Source organism: Centropristis striata, chromosome 4 (assembly GCF_030273125.1).
Source record: "Centropristis striata isolate RG_2023a ecotype Rhode Island chromosome 4, C.striata_1.0, whole genome shotgun sequence".
Lineage (NCBI taxonomy): Eukaryota > Metazoa > Chordata > Actinopteri > Perciformes > Serranidae > Centropristis > Centropristis striata.
Genome location: NC_081520.1, coordinates 38,714,574 through 38,734,102, shown reverse-complemented (window position 1 = coordinate 38,734,102; position 19,529 = coordinate 38,714,574). Strand labels below are relative to the sequence as shown.

General features: G+C 37.5%; 1 protein-coding gene and 2 long non-coding RNA genes across 3 annotated transcripts; 1 reads left to right on the top strand and 2 right to left on the bottom strand.

Moving 5' to 3' along the window:
* Nucleotides 1-90: 90 nt before the first annotated feature.
* LOC131970742 (proprotein convertase subtilisin/kexin type 5) lies at nt 91-8,426 on the bottom strand. Its single transcript, XM_059332163.1, has 8 exons — nt 8,328-8,426; nt 7,301-7,485; nt 2,490-2,626; nt 1,562-1,786; nt 1,247-1,388; nt 973-1,096; nt 387-578; nt 91-264 (listed from the first exon to the last, which is right to left on the bottom strand). The coding sequence occupies exons 1-8, from the start codon at nt 8,424-8,426 to the stop codon at nt 91-93; spliced, it is 1,278 nt and encodes a 425-aa protein (XP_059188146.1).
* A 1,925-nt stretch (nt 8,427-10,351) lies between these two features.
* Nucleotides 10,352-11,694, bottom strand: LOC131969532 (uncharacterized). The gene is made up of 4 exons (XR_009394123.1): nt 11,641-11,694; nt 11,359-11,446; nt 10,648-10,836; nt 10,352-10,460 (listed from the first exon to the last, which is right to left on the bottom strand). It is a non-coding gene; the product is annotated as an uncharacterized LOC131969532 (long non-coding RNA).
* Nucleotides 11,695-15,985: 4,291 nt separating this feature from the next.
* LOC131969536 (uncharacterized) lies at nt 15,986-19,341 on the top strand. The gene is made up of 3 exons (XR_009394127.1): nt 15,986-16,013; nt 16,545-16,657; nt 19,236-19,341. It is a non-coding gene; the product is annotated as an uncharacterized LOC131969536 (long non-coding RNA).
* The last annotated feature ends 188 nt before the right edge of the window (nt 19,342-19,529 follow it).

Below are 19,529 nucleotides of genomic sequence, written 5' to 3'. Positions count from 1 at the left end.
ATCACAGCAAAAGTAATCATTTTGAAAGGTGAAAAATTAAAAAAAAGCATTTTTGTGCTTAGTATTTAACTATTGGGACACTTGCCCATTTTAAATACTGTATATGTTATTTATTTGGCATCTTACAGGCCTGGTAATAGGCTGCTCCTGAGGCTGCTGGGAGTAACAGTACTTCCCCTCTGGACACTGGACACACTCACTGGTGTTACGTAGACCAGGAGAGTCGCTGTAGGTACCATTGGGGCAAGGAAGGGGATTGGGATCCTGTGAAGAAAATCATATTTTCAGACAGGGAAATGGACCAAAAATTGCTTCAGACATTTAAAAAGCAGACCATCTAAATTGAATCATATTGTTTTTGCTGTATGTATCCTTCTTCGACTCACAATGCCTCCTCCAGGGCAGTAGAAACCTCGAGGACAGAGCGTGGCTGAGCGCTGGGGGTCTCGGGCCAAACCCTGAGAGCAGAGAAAGCCTGGGGGGCACACCATCACGCTTAACATTGCTTCCTCACTTGTGGTCTCATTACTGCAGTAGTGGCCCTGCAGGCATGGAGAACAGTCCACAGAGCCCTCGTCCTACACACAAGAGAACGTGAAGGAAGATTCAGAGTTGAAGTTAAAGATATAAAGCAGTATGGGGGAGGGACAGAGCAAAATACAGACTGAAAACTCAAGGGAAAGGTGGATCGAACTTGCAAGGTGCACACAGTTATTTCTTCAATATTGAGTGCAAAAGATGAACTATAATAAAATGTGACTTTAACTACTCCTCTTGCTGAGATTTACAGATGTACATACATGGTGAGTAATGTCAGATGATCACTGTGGGCGGAAAATGCTAATCTAAAAATAGGACAATCAGACTGGTAGACTGGCTTATAGAATGACAAGACTAATGCACCAGCTCTCGTTTCCACTGGTTCTGTTACTTGACCAGTCACAGTGGACTGTGTTATAGATGGGGCCTTACAGAGTAGCTGCCAGCTCCACACACTCTGGGGTTGACAGTGGCTGAGAGGGGACAAAAATAGCCAGCAGGGCAAGCAGAGCAGTCCTCCAGCCTCCGACCTCCTTTCAGATGGCGAAATGTGGAGCTGGAGAAAGACAGGACAGAGTGGATATATTCAATCATACTTATTTCAGCAGATTAATCCTTCATTTTACCCCATATAGCAAATTATGTTCATGTCACCATCCTCTTTATCATAATTCCCACATCTGTTCAGCACACAATGACGGCTTACGGTGGGCAGGGTGAAGGCTTAGAGGTGCCCTTTTGACAGAATGAGCCTTTAGGACAAATCAGGCAGTCTTCCCTGTATCTGTTGCCCATTTGGATGCTGTAGGTGCCCGCAGGACAAGGAAACTGGGTGCCATATGCGGTCCCTGATGATGCAACATCAAAATAATTATATCCACATGAATGACTCATGATTACAGGTTTTGAAGAGAAAACAAATCCTATTTTGTGAAATCAAATTCGTGCTTGTGTAAGATTTTCTGAACTACAGAATTAATCATATTTATTAGTTTAATTAAATATAATCACTCATGTGTACCTTCAGGACAGTAGTGTCCAGAGCTGCATCGACCAGACGGAGCTGCAGATCCGGCCAAACAGTACCAGGCCTGTGGGCATGGCCGACACTCACTTTCAGCTTCCAATCCACTGTGACCACTCCACGTCCCCACAGGACACTTGTACTGGGTGGGGAACATTGTTCCGGGAGGACAATAATGCCCTGCAAAGCAGGAGAGTGGTGGTCTCTGGATACCACCAGTTCCTGATGAAACATAATAAAACAGGATCAAGGTGGGAAAACAAGCTGCAACCTATAGTTTTTATTGATATAAAGTAGGTTAGGTGATACTGACACAATCAAATAACTAATTTCAAGCAATGAAGAGAACTTAGACAAAAGAAAACTTCAAGGAAGTAAATTCTTATTAATGTCGATATACGGCCATGGGAAACAATTATTAGACCAGCCTTGTTTTCTTCAATTCATGATTTTCTTGAAATTATTTTGGTTATTATCAAGATAACCATGGAAAATGTTGAGATATCAGCTCTTAAATTAAACTCTTATGAGCTATTTTTGTTGTTATCATTATATTTATCCAAACCAATGTACCTTTAGTTGTATCAGGTATTAAAATGAACAAGAAAATGAAGAAAACAAGGGTGGTCTAATAATTTTTTCCATGACTGTACATAGTAATTTAATTAGTCGATTAATTAATTTCTCTAGATCAGTCAAGTAATCTTAAAAATGTGTATATTAATGCATTTTTTAGGTCAAGGAAAACACACAGTACAGCTCTATCAATATGTTGACTCATATCACAAATTTATATTATATATCACATAGCTCTGTTTAGCATAGTCAGCAAAATACATTTCCTCTGATACTACAACTATTGGAATATTAAACAGTACTTTTAAAGGCCAACTGAACATTTCAATGTGTGAAAAATAAATGGCACCTCGAAGACAGGCATATCGCGGCGGGCAGCGCTGACACTGTGAGCGGTCAGTGAGGTCAGTGCGATTGCTCAGCGTCCCTGGTGGGCAGGCGTTGGTCGGCGCATTCGGTTTAGAGGAACCAGGGGGACACACAAACCTATCAAGGTCCAGGCAAAGGGACCAAAATTATAGGGTTACAATTCTTAAGGCAACATTAGAATCAATTAAAGTTTACAAAAATCCTTGTGTCAGAGAAATGCTTTTACTCCATAAATTCAGACATGCAGACTGTATCACTGAAGCATGTTTGACAGAAAATCTTCTCTTAAGGCCCCGTTTACACGAGGACGCTCGCGGGTAAAAACGACAAAATATTTTATCGGAAGTGCCTTTCGTTTAGACGGTGACGGCGTTTTTGGGGCTTAAAAACGCAAAAATCTGAAACCACCTTCAAAGTGGAAAAGTTAAATACGCTCCGCCGTAGCGTGTCGTCTACACTGACAAGACACAAAACTCTGCTCAGATCTGCTCACGTCACGTATGTGTTTACGTCACATACATGCTCCAGTACAGGAAATAAACAAACGTGGGATTATTTCCATGGTGGGACCTTCAAGCTGCTCTGGCAGCTCTAATAAACTTACAGGAGTCTTTCCACCAAATGTACAGGATATGTAGAGATAGTATTAGTGAACAGAGAAGGATCTGGAATTACCTCTATCACATTTTGGATGCAGCAATTCGTCGGAGGTGAGCCAGACGGCTGTGAACGAGACCTGGGAGATCTAGTGATGGTGGAGAACTTTGTGGAAGGAGTAGCTGATGAAAATGTGTGAGGTGAATATTTACCACCCACCTGGATATCCAATTGATCTCCTGACTACTTCTTTCTCTAAAGTGATAGATCTTAATATTAGAAACACGTTTATTGGAGGAGATTTTAATTGTCATTTAAATCCCATTATGGACAAATCTCCTCCCGGAAAATCTTCTCTTTCACCTCAAGCTAGAGTCATCTCAGCACTTTGTGAGGACCTACACTATATAGATGTATGGAGAGCCCAACACGTGGCTGAGAAAGAATATACCTTTTTTTCAAATGTTCACAAATCCTATACTAGGATTGATTACATCTTCCTCTCAAGAATTATGCTGCAGTCAGTTATCTCCAGCTCTATAGGAAATATAGTTATTTCCGATCATGCTGCTGTGTCCATACAATATAACTTAAGAAACCCAGTCAACCAAACTAGGCACTGGAAGTTTAATCCTTCTATTTTAACAGACCATAAATTCATATCCTACTTTAGAGAGGAATTTAAGTTCTTTCTATCTGTTAACTCAGCTTCCACAAATGACCCCTCGTTGCTGTGGGAAACATCTAAAGCTTTTTCAAGAGGTCTTATCATATCTTACATGTCCACTAAGAGGCGAAGGCAGGACGAACAAAGGAAAATCTTGGAGTCGAAATTGAAACATGCGGAGAAAGAATATGTTAAAAGCTCATCTGTTCAGAGACTTAAAGAGATTTCTGCACTTAGATGCACTTTGAACTTACTATTAACAAAAGACGCAGAAGGTAAAATTAGACTTGCTAGACAAAAAATGTACGAACATGGTGATAAAGCAGGGAGATATCTGTCATATCTGACTAAAAAAAAAGCAGATTCTCGAATTATTCCCTCAGTTATAGATAGCTTGGGTAAACAGGCTTTCGACACCATAACCATTAACAACACATTTAAAACTTTCTATGAAAATTTGTACAAATCTGGACTACAAACTGACAATACTGAAAAAATGGATGATTTTTTCTCTTCCCTCAACTTTCCCAGTCTATCTGTTGACAAGAAAACATCTCTCCAAGCTCCTATATCTAAGAAGGAAGTCCTTGATGCTATTAAAGGGTTACAATCTGGTAAAGCTCCAGGTCCAGATGGACTCAGTAGTGAATTCTACAAAGAGTTCCATGACTTATTGATTGACCCTCTTCTGGATATGTTTAATGACTCTTTTAAGAAAGGCATTTTACCGCAGTCTCTGAGAGAGGCGCACATTTCTCTAATTTTAAAAAAGGGCAAAATCCCAGAGGACTGTGCATCATACAGGCCCATCTCCCTGCTGAATGCTGATCTAAAACTCCTCTCTAAAATATTAGCAACAAGATTAGAAAGGGTACTCCCTATTCTTATAAACGATGACCAAACTGGATTCATCAAAGGTCGTAATTCATACAATAATATACGCAGATTACTAAATACAATCCAAGTTTTTCAACAGCAGTCTTTGAATGGTCTGGTGCTTTCTCTGGATGCCGAAAAGACATTTGACCGCGTGGAAATGCCATACTTGTTTTATACATTAAACAAATTCGGCCTGGGTGAAAAATTTATAAATTGGATAAAATTACTTTATATGAATCCCCTCTCAGCAGTGCTTACAAACGGGTTGTGTTCTTCTAACTTCCAAATTTTAAGAGGTACAAGACAAGGATGTCCTTTATCGCCCTTGCTCTTTGCCCTGGCAATTGAGCCTCTCGCTGAGGCAATCAGGACAAATGAAATCATACATGGTCACACCACTGAAACAAGACAACACAAGATTACTTTGTATGCGGATGATGTCTTGATTGTTCTGACTAAGCCTGAGGTATCTACCCCAGCACTTATTGAGACCATCAATATGTTTAGTACTTTTTCTGGCTACAGAATAAATTTCAGTAAATCGGAAGTAATGCCATTAGGTAGTCTGAAACAAATACCCAAAACTCCATCTCCCTTTCCTTTTAAATGGTCACCAGAAGGTTTTGTATATTTGGGTATACGTATAACACCCGCCTTTGACCAATTATATAAAGCAAATTTCCCACCCATATTCGAGAGTATAAGGTTGGACCTTGAGAGATGGAACACTCTCCCAATTTCCTGGTTAGGCCGTGTTGCACTGCTGAAAATGAACATCCTCCCCAGGGTACTTTACCCGATACAAATGATCCCAGTTATGTTTCTCCATAAGACAATCAAACAGCTAAATAGCTGGTTTAGTTCCTTTATATGGTCAAAGAAGAAAGCACGCCTCAAAATGGCTATATTATGTCTGTCTTCCACAGAAGGAGGTGTTAATCTCCCAGACATTAGAAAGTTTCAGCTTAGTGTTCATCTGCGTACTATAGCCGACTGGATGGGTAATAAGTCCACATCTCTCTGGTTGGATGTAGAAAGTTCAATGTCCAAATACCCCTTGAGTAATCTTTTGTTTATTAGGAAAAGTGCGTTTTTGAAGTCTGCTTGTACTAACCCAATTACAATTTCCACAGTTAAGGCATGGCATGCCATTAGAAAATTAGAGGGCAGATCTCAATTCACCTCTGTCTTTACTCCAGTATGTGATAATCCTGATTTCCCTCCTGGAGTGATGGACAGTAACTTCCGGATTTGGGTAAATAAAGGAATATCCACTTTGCATAAAGTACTGGAAGGTTCTACCATGATGTCTTTTAGTCAATTGAAAAGGAAATATGACATTCAACAACAGGATTTCTTTCGATATTTGCAAGTAAGAAACTTTGTTACAAAGGATACCACAATCCTTGAGTGTCAAAATATTTCACATGTAGAGAGACAACTCTTTTTACAGAAATCTGGCAGGTCTATTAGCTTATTTTATAATATCCTTAAGGGGCATAACACCACAAACACTTATTTTCTGACAGGCTTATGGGAAAAAGAACTTAATGTTAACATGACAGATGAAGGTTGGAACGATGCGTGGAAGAATGCTAAAACTTTGAGTGTGTGCAACCGAGTGAGAGCCATGCAGTTAAAGCTTCTGCATAGAGCCCACATATCTCCATCTCAACGTCATAAATTTAATCCTAACTCATCCCCGCTGTGCCCCAAATGTAAAATAGAAACTGGCAGTCTCACACATTGTTTGTGGCACTGTGGAAAAATACAGCAGTTTTGGCAGGTCATTGGGCAGGAAATTAATAAGATTCTATCCACTAATAGAAATAACGACCCCTTGTATCTACTACTCGGCATATCTGATTTGTCCATCACCGACAAATTTAAAAGAAAACTTCATCAAACACTTGCTTTCTGTGCTAGAAAGTGTATTCTTTTGAATTGGATAATGGATAAAGCTCCTTCTAAGGCTCAATGGCAAAGGGTGATACTTGAATATGTTGCTTTGGACTATCTGACATGTAGACTGCACAGCAGGGAACCCTTTTTGTCATATATTGGTTTGAATATCTCTACCATTCTTGCAAGAGGGTTGGTATCGTAGCTGAGAATGCTCTGCCTTGTAAGTGACACCCTACCGTTTAATTGATATGGTTTTGTTTCTGGTTACCTTTCTGTGATCATGTGAATGTATCATGCATGGCAGTGCACACTTGGTTTGTTTCACTTGCTTATCCTATTTGTGTAGGATGACTCCTGAATCTCTCGCCTAAATCTGAATTTAAATATGTATGTGAGCCAAATGTATGTTTTTTTGTTTTTATTTTTTTGTTTTGTTTTTGTCATGTATGTGTTCCTGTTTTGTCTTTTGAAAATTTAATAAACACATGTTTAAAAAAAAAAAAAAAGAAAATGTGTGGCGTGAAAACTTCTGCATGCCCAAAGATGCTCTTATCGCTTTAAGTGATGCCGCCTGGCTACATACAATCGAATTTCACACACTTTTGCATCACCGTATGCACGCAGATTTCCTCCCAATGCTCGTCTAAACAAGGAATAAAAAGTGAAGACGCGACGCCACTTTTGCGTCTTCTGTTCAGACTGTCCTCGTGTAAACGTAGCCTAAATCAGAAGAGATGACTAACCCTTGCATGCAGTCCACATCAGGTGCTCTCAGAGCTACCTGTGTGCAGGCCTTCCCCGCATAGCACTCTCTGCAATCAGCCAACTCATCCTGACCCTCTAAGGGGTTAAAGGAGCCTGGTGGACAGGGCACAGGGTCTCTGATCCCCTCAGGACAGTAAAAACCAGCCGGGCATTTGAGACAGTCCTTCACACCTGGAGGGAATAGTTACAAGATGCAGAGATGATTGTAGCTTTAGAATACATTGTACGCCTATTCTATTAGGATGTCTGTTAGATTCATTTAAATTTATGATTTGGAAATTTACAATCCCTCGTATTTTATAGTCCCTGCTCATTTAGCAAATATAAAGATTCCTCCGACAGTCATCCATTATTTTTTCTTTAGTGGACTCACAGCTCCAGCTTGTCTTCGGCAGTTGTTTTTATTTATTGCTAAATTAGACGCTTTCTCTCTGCCCTTTCGGCTTCCATCTGTTGCAATTTCTCATCCATATATTTCAACTCATCACGGGAACTAAACAACACTTATATCTTTATATAACCCCTGAGTTTTGCTATGATAGACTGCTATAGCACCATATTAGTTTGAGCTGAGCTGCTGAGGGACTGTAGGGCAGTTTCCAAATAATAATTTCACCTATAAATAAAACACTAGCCAGAGCCTCATGCCCAGTACGACAGGTAAAAAAAAATCAGTGACTGTGAATATGAAATATCATTTAATAAATGGTGAGTATAAAACAGCAATAATACAGCCTATGAACTCACTTATTGCTCCTTGATGAGGGGTGAAGGTGCCTCGAGGACATATCACTTCTTCCAAGGTGCCAGCAGGACAATATCTACCCCGAGCACAGGGCAAACCAGGAGCTGATGAGCCTTACACACACACACACACACACACACACACACACACACACAATCTCTCTTTTATGTTATTCCTTCAAGTATGCCTGTAGTTACTACTGTGACACATTTCAGTATTTGTTGCTTCATTGAACTGAGTGTATTAGTGTTAAGACTTACCTGCAGGACAGAAGCGTCCTTCTCTACATCTCTTACAGGCTGCCCTACTTGTCTGACCCAGTTGTTCCCCCGCTGTACCAGCAGGGCAAGGTGACCCATGAGGGGTGGCAGTGCCCTCTTCACAGTAATAGCCCCGTGGGCACAGGAACTGGGAGGTGGGTCTCCGTGAACTGCCTTCCAGACAGTAAAACCCTGGAGAAGAGTATTTATAGACAAGATCAAAACATGTTTTTTGTTTGTATTTTTACAGGATATCACATCATATATGGCAAAGACATGCAAAACAATAAGTGGAGTAAAACTGGCCTATTAGGCTTAATCTGTAGTTTTTGTGTATAAATTCTGATGCAGGGTTGGGTAGTAACAGATTTAATGTATTCCGGATAACGTAATCAGATGACTAAAAATGTCATCAGATTCTATTTGAAAAAATCACCAACAAATGTGTTGTTTCTTTTTATTTAATAGGTGCAATATTTCCGATATTTGATTATAAAATAATCCTTAACCCTAACCCTAACCCTAACCCTAACCCTAATCCAAAAGAATACAGATTTGATAACATATGTTTTATAATCCAATGGATTATGTTTCTTATTCCAAAAATTGCCATGTAATTTTAATTCTGTAATAAATAGTAACCATGCTGTTGTGACTGCATATATATATTATTGTCTGTGAAAATGTGAGTGACTATAACAGTTTTAGGAGGTTTGCCCGTGTCAATCAATACTCTACCCGCAGGACAGATTGTGCAGTCTCTCAGCCTCTGCAGACCTTCTTTAGGGCCATAACTCCCTGCAGGACAGGGTACAGCTACACCTCCCACACAGTAATGACCTGGGGCGAAGAAAAACATGTACAAACACATATCAAGTTTCTTCCAGGAAGAGAGGAAATCATAATATAAACGTCCGTCTTGCAGTGATAGACACTAACCTATTGGACAGAGCACACATGATAACTCTTCCCTCTGGTCTTTGTATGTTCCTGGCCGACAGGTGATGGTTGGACTGGACCTGTGGACTGGCTGGCTCCAGCGGGGGGCCACAGCTCCCCCACACAGCAAAGATGTGTCATTACAGATACGGCAGTAAGTCTGTCCAGGTATGGAAGACCAACTGGGAGGACAGGGAAGCGGCTGTGTCATCCCACCATCTGGACAGTAACTTCCTATAGCAGGTGTAACATAGTTAATCAGGTATTAGTGATTCCACTTGCCATCTTTAAAAAAAACCACAGGTATTGAACGCAGCACCCCTGGGGTTTAGTGTCGTGCACCCCGGGGGCAGCTGCATTCAGACCTTGTGGGGTAACGGTAAGGTTACGGGCTATGAGCTCCATCTTTTTTCTTTAATATATTAATTTAATTTCACTTTATTTTAGTAGAAACTTAACGTGTCTTTTAATTTTATATTTTTCAGAGGGATGCACCTGTTTTTATTTTATCAGGTATGATTTTTGTATTTTGTGTATGATTTTAGTATTTTTGTGTTTCTTGTCGGGCATTCAGACCTTGTGGGGTAACGAGGGATGCACCTGTTTTTATTTTATCAGTTTCAGAATAAATGGCTGGATGCCAACTAGATGTCCTGGTCTCAATAAATATCACACAATGCAGAAAGAGTACTAAGCCGCTACACAGGCAGAGGATACAAATTAACAGGTTTAATTCAAAGATAAACAGATATGAGAAGTTGAAAAGGTGGCAAAACAAAACAAAAACAAAAAACACAGCATCAAAATTCTGCTTTAAATATTCCCAGTTTTCCTGAAGCTTTCTAGCATTTTGACGAGTCATCTGGATTTTTCCTGAAGTGCAGGTGTGTTTGTTTGTGCAGGAAATTCTAAATTAAAAAGACAATTTGCAGAATCAAACCATTCAATTATAGCCATTTGGATTAAATGTTTAGGAATAATTGGTCAACACTGAGCAGTTTTTGCTCTCTCTCTATACAAAGTGGGGATTTTATTAAAAGCACTGTATCAAGAGCACATTAGAAAAAGTTAATTTATTACTGCACTACCTGCTGGACACGGCAGGCACTGGATAGTGCACACAGTAGAGTAGAAGCCCGGGGAACAGTCATTACACACAGTGTGATCTACATTAGGCTCCTTGCCAGGCCCACACTGCAAGGCACATATAAAAGATAAATTAAGGAGTAAGAAGAAAAAGCACTTGATTCAGATTAATTCCAATTTTTATACACACTTTACTAACCAATTATAAAGGCAAACTGTATAGTCTAGTCTAATCAACAAATATCTTTTAGGATAATGGATTTGAAATTAAAATAGTATGCTGAAAAAAAGTTACCTTAAAAGGAAATCCAGAGGTGCAAACAGAATCTACAGGGCATGTCAGACACTGTAGGACCCCCTCAGGAGAGTGTTGTCCTGGGGGGCATAAAAAGAGGGTCCCGTTTGCTGGATCACATGAGAAACCTGCAGGGCACAGCTTACAGTCCACGCTGTCCTCCGAACTGATCAGACCTGGTAAACAAGGCTGCAAAGGCACAGAAATGAGTAAAGACAGTACAATAACAATGACATACAACCGCACCTATCACACTGCAAAAAGATCAATATTTGAGGTGTATCTGGTATTTATGTACATAATTATGGGGAAAATGCAAATGCAATAACAAATCAAATCCAATGCTCATATTACCATTCTTTAAACTACACCAGAAAGAGATTTAGGTTGTCCTAGTGCATAGTATGTCAAATGCACTACGCCAAAAATACCAGAATGTCCCACTGCATCCCGTCACATTTTGCAGTATGCAAGCCAGCATGCTTTTCTTGCAAAAGGGATTGTATGCATACTACATGCAACAGTATGTACTTTATGTCAGTACCTTGCATTTGGGAACACAGCAAGTGGTTGTCATAAAAAAACTGTTTAGGAATGTGATTCATTGCTAGAAAAACTGTCAAGTAAACTTTGCAAAATGTCTTTGGCTTTCAAAGAAGGACTTAATGGAAAAGTTGTTTATATGATGATGGGCTTTTATCCGCTTCTTACCTTGCAGTCACTGATACTGCTTCTCCCTGTGTAGAGGTTGAATGTTCCTGCTGGACATCTATGAGGTGCAGATACATTGCCAGGACAACTAAACAACGTGAATATAATAAGTTAATATATATATATATTATAGTTTAATGTGTCAAATAGTGATTAAACACATTTTAATCATGTTTAAATCATGCAAATAATGTCTTTTTACGCTCAGGTCTCATTGATGTCTTTTCATAGTGTTGTACGCAATACACAGGTCAGTATTTTCAAAGATGGTTGATGACTTACAAATGACCAGAAGGACACTCCAAACAAAGCTGGTGGGAAAAGTATTTTCCTTCTGGACACTGATCAATGTCTGTCTCTTCACCGAAGGCGAGGTCTGCACTCCCTTCAGATGATTCTTGCATACATAAATAAAATGAAGAAGTCAGTCATTAGCCAATATGTTTCACTGTCAACTTGAAAAAAACGTTTAACAGTAAGTGGCTTTTACCTGAGGCGAGTCCAGATTGTGTCAGCAGCAAAAAAATCCATAAAACTGAAAAACAGAACAGATGCATTATTTCCAATGAGAATATTATCCCTGAATGTCTAATCAAGTCCACACCGGATCATTTTTTTGGAGTATTTTCATTCAAGGAGGTTTGGTCTGAGCCTACAGGGATGATTGTTTAAAGGTCTGAAAGTGAGAGGCCCTCAGTCACTGAAAGTGAAACACGAGCATGAAATGTGAGTTCCCATGTGATCCCTCTAGCTGGTAATAGTGTGCAGTGATGTTCTGTAACTGAACCTTCCACTTCCATAATGCATGAATATGTGCTATAAGACTAACCTAGATAGTGTCTCTCTTAATGAATCAATTATTTATGTTACTTGTGTAATTCATTTAAAGATTATAAAGAGAAAAAAACATGTGACAGATAGAAAATATCAGACGGATTTCTGGAATCAATTAAATGAATCCACACACTAACGTTGAAGGCTTTATCACAAAGGACCCCTTTTGTCTTCAGAGTGTGAGGATTGGAAAATAAATTATTCAATGTTCGTAGAAAAAGAAAGCCAGACACATCCTCTGTGAGCAAAGATCGAGCTGCAATGGTGCATCTGCAGATATATGAAAACCACATTATCATGTGCTTTTTTTTTTTTCAAGCCACATGGAAAATGTATATTTACAATATTAAAACATATAGAGAAATGTGTTTGTTTCAATATGTATATCATTTGTTTATCATCATGTTTGAGATTATGTTTTTCCGTACTTTGCAGGAAGTCAGGTGGAAGAATGGAAAATTATGAATTATTTTTACACAGCTCTGAATCCTGTTGTACACCACTTCCTGTACCCTTACCCAGTGGTTGGCGCATTTGTGTGGGTATATCAGCATTTTTCTGCAGCTGCAAGCTTAACCAAACAACTTGAGCACAGGATACTTGATTGCATGTTTTGAGACAGCAGGAATTACAATGATGATTTCAGTCCACTTCACTTTGCTCTTTTTTTGGATTACACAAGGTAAAGTATATACATTCTTTGTCATTGGATTAGACTTTACAAAATATGCGTTAAATATATACACTAAACCATAAAAACATGCTCGATTTATACAAGTTTTTTCTCTAAAGTTTTCTCTAGTTGAAAAAGAGTATATGAAACAAAGTTTTTGGGAGTAATAATAGATGATAAAATTTGTTGGAAGCCTCACCTAAAATATATGAAACAGAAATTATCCAGGTCTATTTCTATCCTTTACAAAACAAGAGATCTACTGAATAAGAACTGCCTTCATTTGCTGTACTTTACACTTGTGTTGCCTTATATGACATACTGTGTTGAAATTTGGGGAAATGCATATAAAACAAACCTAGATCCAATAATTAAACTGCAGAAAAGAGCTATCAGGATAATAAATGAAGTTGGATACCGTGATTCCACAAATCAGCTTTTTAGAAGATCACACACATTAAAATTTCAGGACATTGTATCTTCCAAAACCTTAGAAATTATGTTTCGAGTGGTAAACATGTCAATTCCTGTTTGTATTAAAAAATGTTTAAATTAAGGCAGGGGATTTATAACTTAAATATGTTTGATATCTTATGTTTGAAACTCACAAAGTCTTGTTTTGAAAATCTCAAGTACAGATGTGTGTCAGTTTTGGGTGTAAAATTATGGACGAAATGATGAAATAAAGATGTGAAATTCAATGTTAGTTTTCAAGAAGACTTTAAAGTCTAAAATTATCAAGGGTTACAATGAAATTTGATTGAATTTGATTTTTCAGTTTAAGGTATCATGTCGTTAGCCTCATAGCATATTTGCCTAAGTCATATTTGAACGTTTTCGGAAAACAAGAAAAAACACAATTTTTAGTAAGCCCATTGGTATTTTTAATTGATATTGTAACAGTAAGTTCAAATAGAAGTGTGAACAAGTTTGCATAAAAAATTAAACACATCGTTTTCATAAAAGTGACTTAGGCATAATATACCCTGTCTAAGGCAATTTTTCTCTTACATATAAATAATGTAGTTTGGTTTGTATGTAGCGGCAAAAATACCTAAGTCAAAGAGATGACTAATGCAGAAAGTGATTTTGGACTCTAACAAGTCTTCTGATAGGCTGAGAACATAGGCAATAAGGCAGAAAGATGCAGCAGTGGTAGGAGAGAAAAGTTAGGCAGATATCACAATTTGGCCAAAAAATGACTTAGGCAATTATGCTATGAGGCTAACAATGTGTTTTGTAACAATGTGAATTATTCAGTTAATGTAATGTATATAATGTATACATGTAGATGGTACAGGAGAGGCAAAAATAAGCCTTTGGTGGGGCTTCAGCCTATTCCTTTTTCGGTTGCTGTCTGATGGATTCTTTTGTAAAAACATGATTTTATTTTGTTGTCTTTGGGTTTTTTTGTAACCGAAATAAAGCATTCATTAAAAAATGTTTTCCTTTTTTCGCAGATGTTGTAAACGGCGGCAATATGAAGGAGCCAGTTGAATTTGTGGCTGTAGAGTTGGGCGGCTCACTAACATTAAACTGCACATACAATTGCTCCGCTGGATTTGTTCGAGGCTGTTGGAGTAAAGCATCAGACAAGCCTGTCTGTCTCCTGACGTTCAGAAACGGCAGCTTTTGCACAACTTCTCTTCAACTGACAAACGTATCCACTGAAGATCTCAAGAAGAACTACACTTGCTACACACAAGATTCAGATACTCCTCATGTTCCACATAAAACAGAACTCACTGTTTTACTGCAACTTCCAGGTAATTATAGGGAAACCAATATAAGATATAACTTGTGTCCTGCAACTGTTTATGAATGTAACAAGCAAATAGATGTTGGAGAAGCTGGAAGTGGGTTTCATTTCTTTTCTTTTTTCTTTTTCTTTTTCTCAGCCATTCCTTATCCAAGTGTCCCAAACTGGACAGTTACACCAAAGAGAGAAACTAAAAATGGTGAGGACATTGAATGTTAAAAAATGTATTATATCAGATATTTTACATTGAAACTATACCTTATTTTCATGCATTTGTATTTATATATACTATACTTTACATTTCTCAGCATCTCTGCCTGCTAACCAGAGTGGAGGTGAGATGCAGTGCACAATTTTAAGTTAATTAATGTTGGTGTGATCAATTATGTGCATCTATGTGGGAGATTGAAGTTGAAGTAGCACTTTCAATTAAATACAATCCAACAGTTAATACTTGTTTCCATGTTAACAGGAGAATTTACTGGAATTAAGATTTTAGCAGCAGTTACCGTAGCTGTTGCCATGGTGCTTGCAGTTTTGGCAGTTTACCTGTGTGTGAACCGGAACAGACAGAGCTGGAATGATAAAGGTGATGACACATTTTTTAACTGTCCACATGCATTTGCTGTAAAAGCTAAATAAATAAGAAAGTACACCTGATTTTATCTCAATATCATTGTGTCACACATTGCAGGGGAACATGTAGTGACCAGGTCAGGGTGAGTACAATTTAAGAATTAATATTTAGGTCAATCTGTGTTCAATTACCCTTTAAAAATACAGGTGCATCTCAATACATTAGAATATGATGGAAAAGTAAATTTCCAGTTGTTCAAGTCAAATATCCCCAACCAAGTATTGAGTGCATATAGATGGACATATGAACATACTTTTCAGGGGCCAACATTTCCATATTAAACATACTTTTTAAAATTGGTCTTTTGTAATATTAAAATGTTTTTGAGACACCAAATTTTAGGCCTTCATTAAATATAAGCTATAATCATTATAATTAGAATAAATTAAATAAATTAACACATGAAATGTTTCATTCTGTGTGTAATGGATCTATATAATGTGTTATTTCCACTTTTTGAATTGAATTACTGACATGCATAAACGTTTCTATGATAATCTAATTTATTGAGATGAACCTGTATGAGTTTTTTTTTTACCTAATTCTTAATTTGTTCTTTTCTTGTATATTCTTGTTTCAGCTCACCACTACCTCCTGTTCCATCAGCAATTAAAGGTAAAACTGTTTAAAGCAAAAAATCCAATGCAATAATTTTACTTTTCAAATGCAGTCATGCCATTCATTACTTGCATGTTTCCCAGGATCCCTGTCAACACAGAGTGAGAGAGTGACTTTGAGGATTCCTACACCAGGTAAAATGACCCCTGTATAATACATATAATACATATATATATATATAGCGGAGCACCTTCTCTCACAGGCTGCTCCAGCTCCGCTGTCAAAGGGACAGATACAAAAAATCTTTCCTTCCACATGCCATCACACTGTACAATAACAAATAATAGTCTGGTTCATTACATACTGTTGCTATGCACTTAATGTGTTTTTTATGCACACCTGTTCATTATTTTTATACTGTATATTCATATTTATTCTGCACTCGAATTCTATTCTACTCCTTAATACATACTCCTTCTTTAGACACTTTATTTTTTATTGTATTTTATTGTATTTTTATATTTTATTGCTTGAAGTATGCCTAGGTTGTTCTTTTTTATTTAATTGTGTTGTCATTGTCTCTGTGTGTAATGCTGCTGCTACACTGTAATTTCCCAGCTTGGGATAAATAAAGTATATCTATCTATCTATCTATGACACAGAATCCCTGTCTGCAACACCAAGACTGATAATAACTGATATATTGTATAATTTCTTTCACCCAGATAATGAGAGTGACACTGAGGTTCCATATGCTGACATAATGATCACTGTCCGAGGTGTCAGTACACCAGAACTCACTCAGATCGGCTACTTGACTCCCGGAGATCAAAAAGAGGTGAGGGACCAGACTTCAGAGTAAATGTGTTTATCACTTTCATCTTACTGAAAGTCTTTGCAACTGTATATCACATTCATGAATATACGTAGGTACATTATTATGTTATTTTAGGTTTTAGGTTTTATTTATTTGCACAGTTAGAATTACATAAAATGACAAAGATAACATATAATGTAAAGTGCAGGGAGAGGCAGAAAACCCAGATGGGCTTATTTAAAGCCTCCACCTAAAATGTCAGTTATTAGAAATAAATAAACTGATAATAGAAAAAACAAATGTATAACATCAACAAGTTATAATGACAATAACAAAAACAAAAATGAACATGTTAAAAAAGTGTATTTGTGTGTGAATTAGAACTAGAATTAGCTTTTAGACATCTTTTGAAGCATTTTACAGAGATGGAGTCCCTTGCCAGATGCGAAAAGGTATTCCATAATTTGGTCCCTAAATTGAACAATAAATTGACCTCTGCATGTCAGAAATCATGGAGGATGAAGATCTAAAGAATGACGCGTTGAATAAGAGTGAATCTGAGAATTAAATTTAAAATAAGTCTTAAAGTGCTTTGGAAAGTTTTCATGATCTGAATGTACCTTAAAAATAAAAACACATATTTGAGAAATATTGATGTCATGAACAGTAAGTATTTGGAGTTTCTGAAAGAGGAACAGATGAGGCATGTGACTCAGATCGGGTTGCCATCCTAACAAAATGTTTCTGAAGAACCAAAATTCTATGGAGTGTAGTAGGAAAGGTGCTTGCCCAAACTATATTACAATATGAAAGATATTGATAAATTATAATAAAGTGTATGAAGACAGTTTGTAGTTTGTTGACAGTTATGATGAACTCTTATAGTTAACTGCTGTTGGTTTACAAGGAGGCAGACCAAATATCCAGAATATATCAGCTTAAATGAATGAGCAGTAACTTGGCTATGCTTTATAGACAGCTCGAGGCTTAGGGAAAGTAAGGAGCTCCTGTGCTTGGTGTGCATCTGTCACTATGGGGTTGCCAAACAAGAAACTTCAAATAAAAAGTCTTCTAATATTTTTCTTCATATCTTCTCTTATCACAATTTAAACTTGCACAGACTAAATACAAAAAAGCATCTCTGAATATGGTGCTTCAACTGCACCATATACGCTGCCTACAGAATGGCCATAAACATGAATAACCCTCTACACTTATTATAAGCCTGGGAGGAAGGATAAATTATATTAACTTAGTTAGCGTACCTAGACAACTAATTGGATATATTGTTTAAATTTCACCAGGTTATGGTTTACTTTGTTATTGTCATTGATTTCCATGTTGGTTTACACACCTACAGATTGTTTTTGAGTAAAATAAGTGGTTACTGTCACTTTAATAAAAACAGTTTTATCTTTTAGTATCATTGATCATTTATTTAACAGTAGTGAAATAGATATTCAGGTCATTGTGCTAATATCCCACTGTCAAATACCACTGTGCAGTAAAATGTATGTGTCTGAGATGTGGTGGAGTACAAGTAGAAAGCTGCATAAAAGGGAAATACTCAAGTTCCTCAAATTCCTACTAAAGAACAAGTAAATGCACTTAGTTACATTACACCACTGATTATTAAAGAGTGCATGAGAGAGCATAAATGCCTTTCCCAACATGTTGCATGAGTTTTTCTTCCTGTCTTACATTTGCACACTCCTGGAAAGTTTGTATAACTTATATAATTATATTTGTACGTATTGTTTCTACCGTTTATATTGCTGTATGTTGACTTTTTATACTCTTTTTATTTTCTAAATCAGAGGTGTCAAACTCTGGCCCGTGGGCCAAATTTGGCCCGCAATATAATTATATTTGGCCCGCGAGGAAATACCAAATGACAACCAGAGCTGGCCCGCCGGTATCATACAGCGCAAATAATACTACAAATCCCAGAATGCTCTTCTCGTGTTTTGGCTTGAACACAGTAGATCAGTGTCTAGCAAACTGAGCAACAATTAAAGTTGTCTTTATGCACTTTTTCTTGCTAGTCCAAGGCTTGAATGGTTGCACATTCATTGAAGGATATTATTATTAGTCATTTGGTTTATTATTGTTATTTTATTCTTACATTTATTTTTAGCCTGTGGAAAAAGATTACTGTTAAATTTAAATTTAAAGAAGGCCGTATATAAAATAAAGGGACATACGATTTTTATTTAAATTTTATTTAAGAAATGAATGCCATTGATGTGTTTGTTTGTTTTATTTGATATTCGATTTTGCATGTTTGCAATATTAAGTGATATCAAGCTTTGCTTGTTCCATTTCGTTTGAACTTGTTTAGGTCAATTTTTTCAATAAATATCAATGTTGGCCCGCGACTTTGTCCAAGTTTTAAATTTTGGCCCACTGTGTATTTGAGTTTGACACCTCTGTTCTAAATGCTGCTGTTTTCGTTTTCTCGCAGAATTTGCCTTACTCTCCATTTATATTTTAGTAGGCCTACTTTGTTTGTTCTTATGCACCAGTATAGAAACTTCCTTGTATTTTAAAACCTTCATGGCAAAAACTGATTCTGATTCTGATTCTGATTCTGCAGCAGTGGTGGGGAGATGAATCGAGATCTCACCTGCAGGCCTCACGGTCAGCTGACTGGCTGCATGTCCCCCAGCCCAGAGAGGTCAGCCGCAAGATGAGCACCAACTCGGAGTATGCAGTCATCACATATGCCTGACTGAGCTCACTGCTGCTGGAGGAGGAGAGGCAGCAGAAAAACTCATGTCTTGTTTCAGATATACATGCTAATTACACGTTGCATTTTTTTTCATCAAGTGATGCCATTTTATTTGTACGTATTATACTGTTTTACTCTATGTTTATAATGGACCCGCATTAA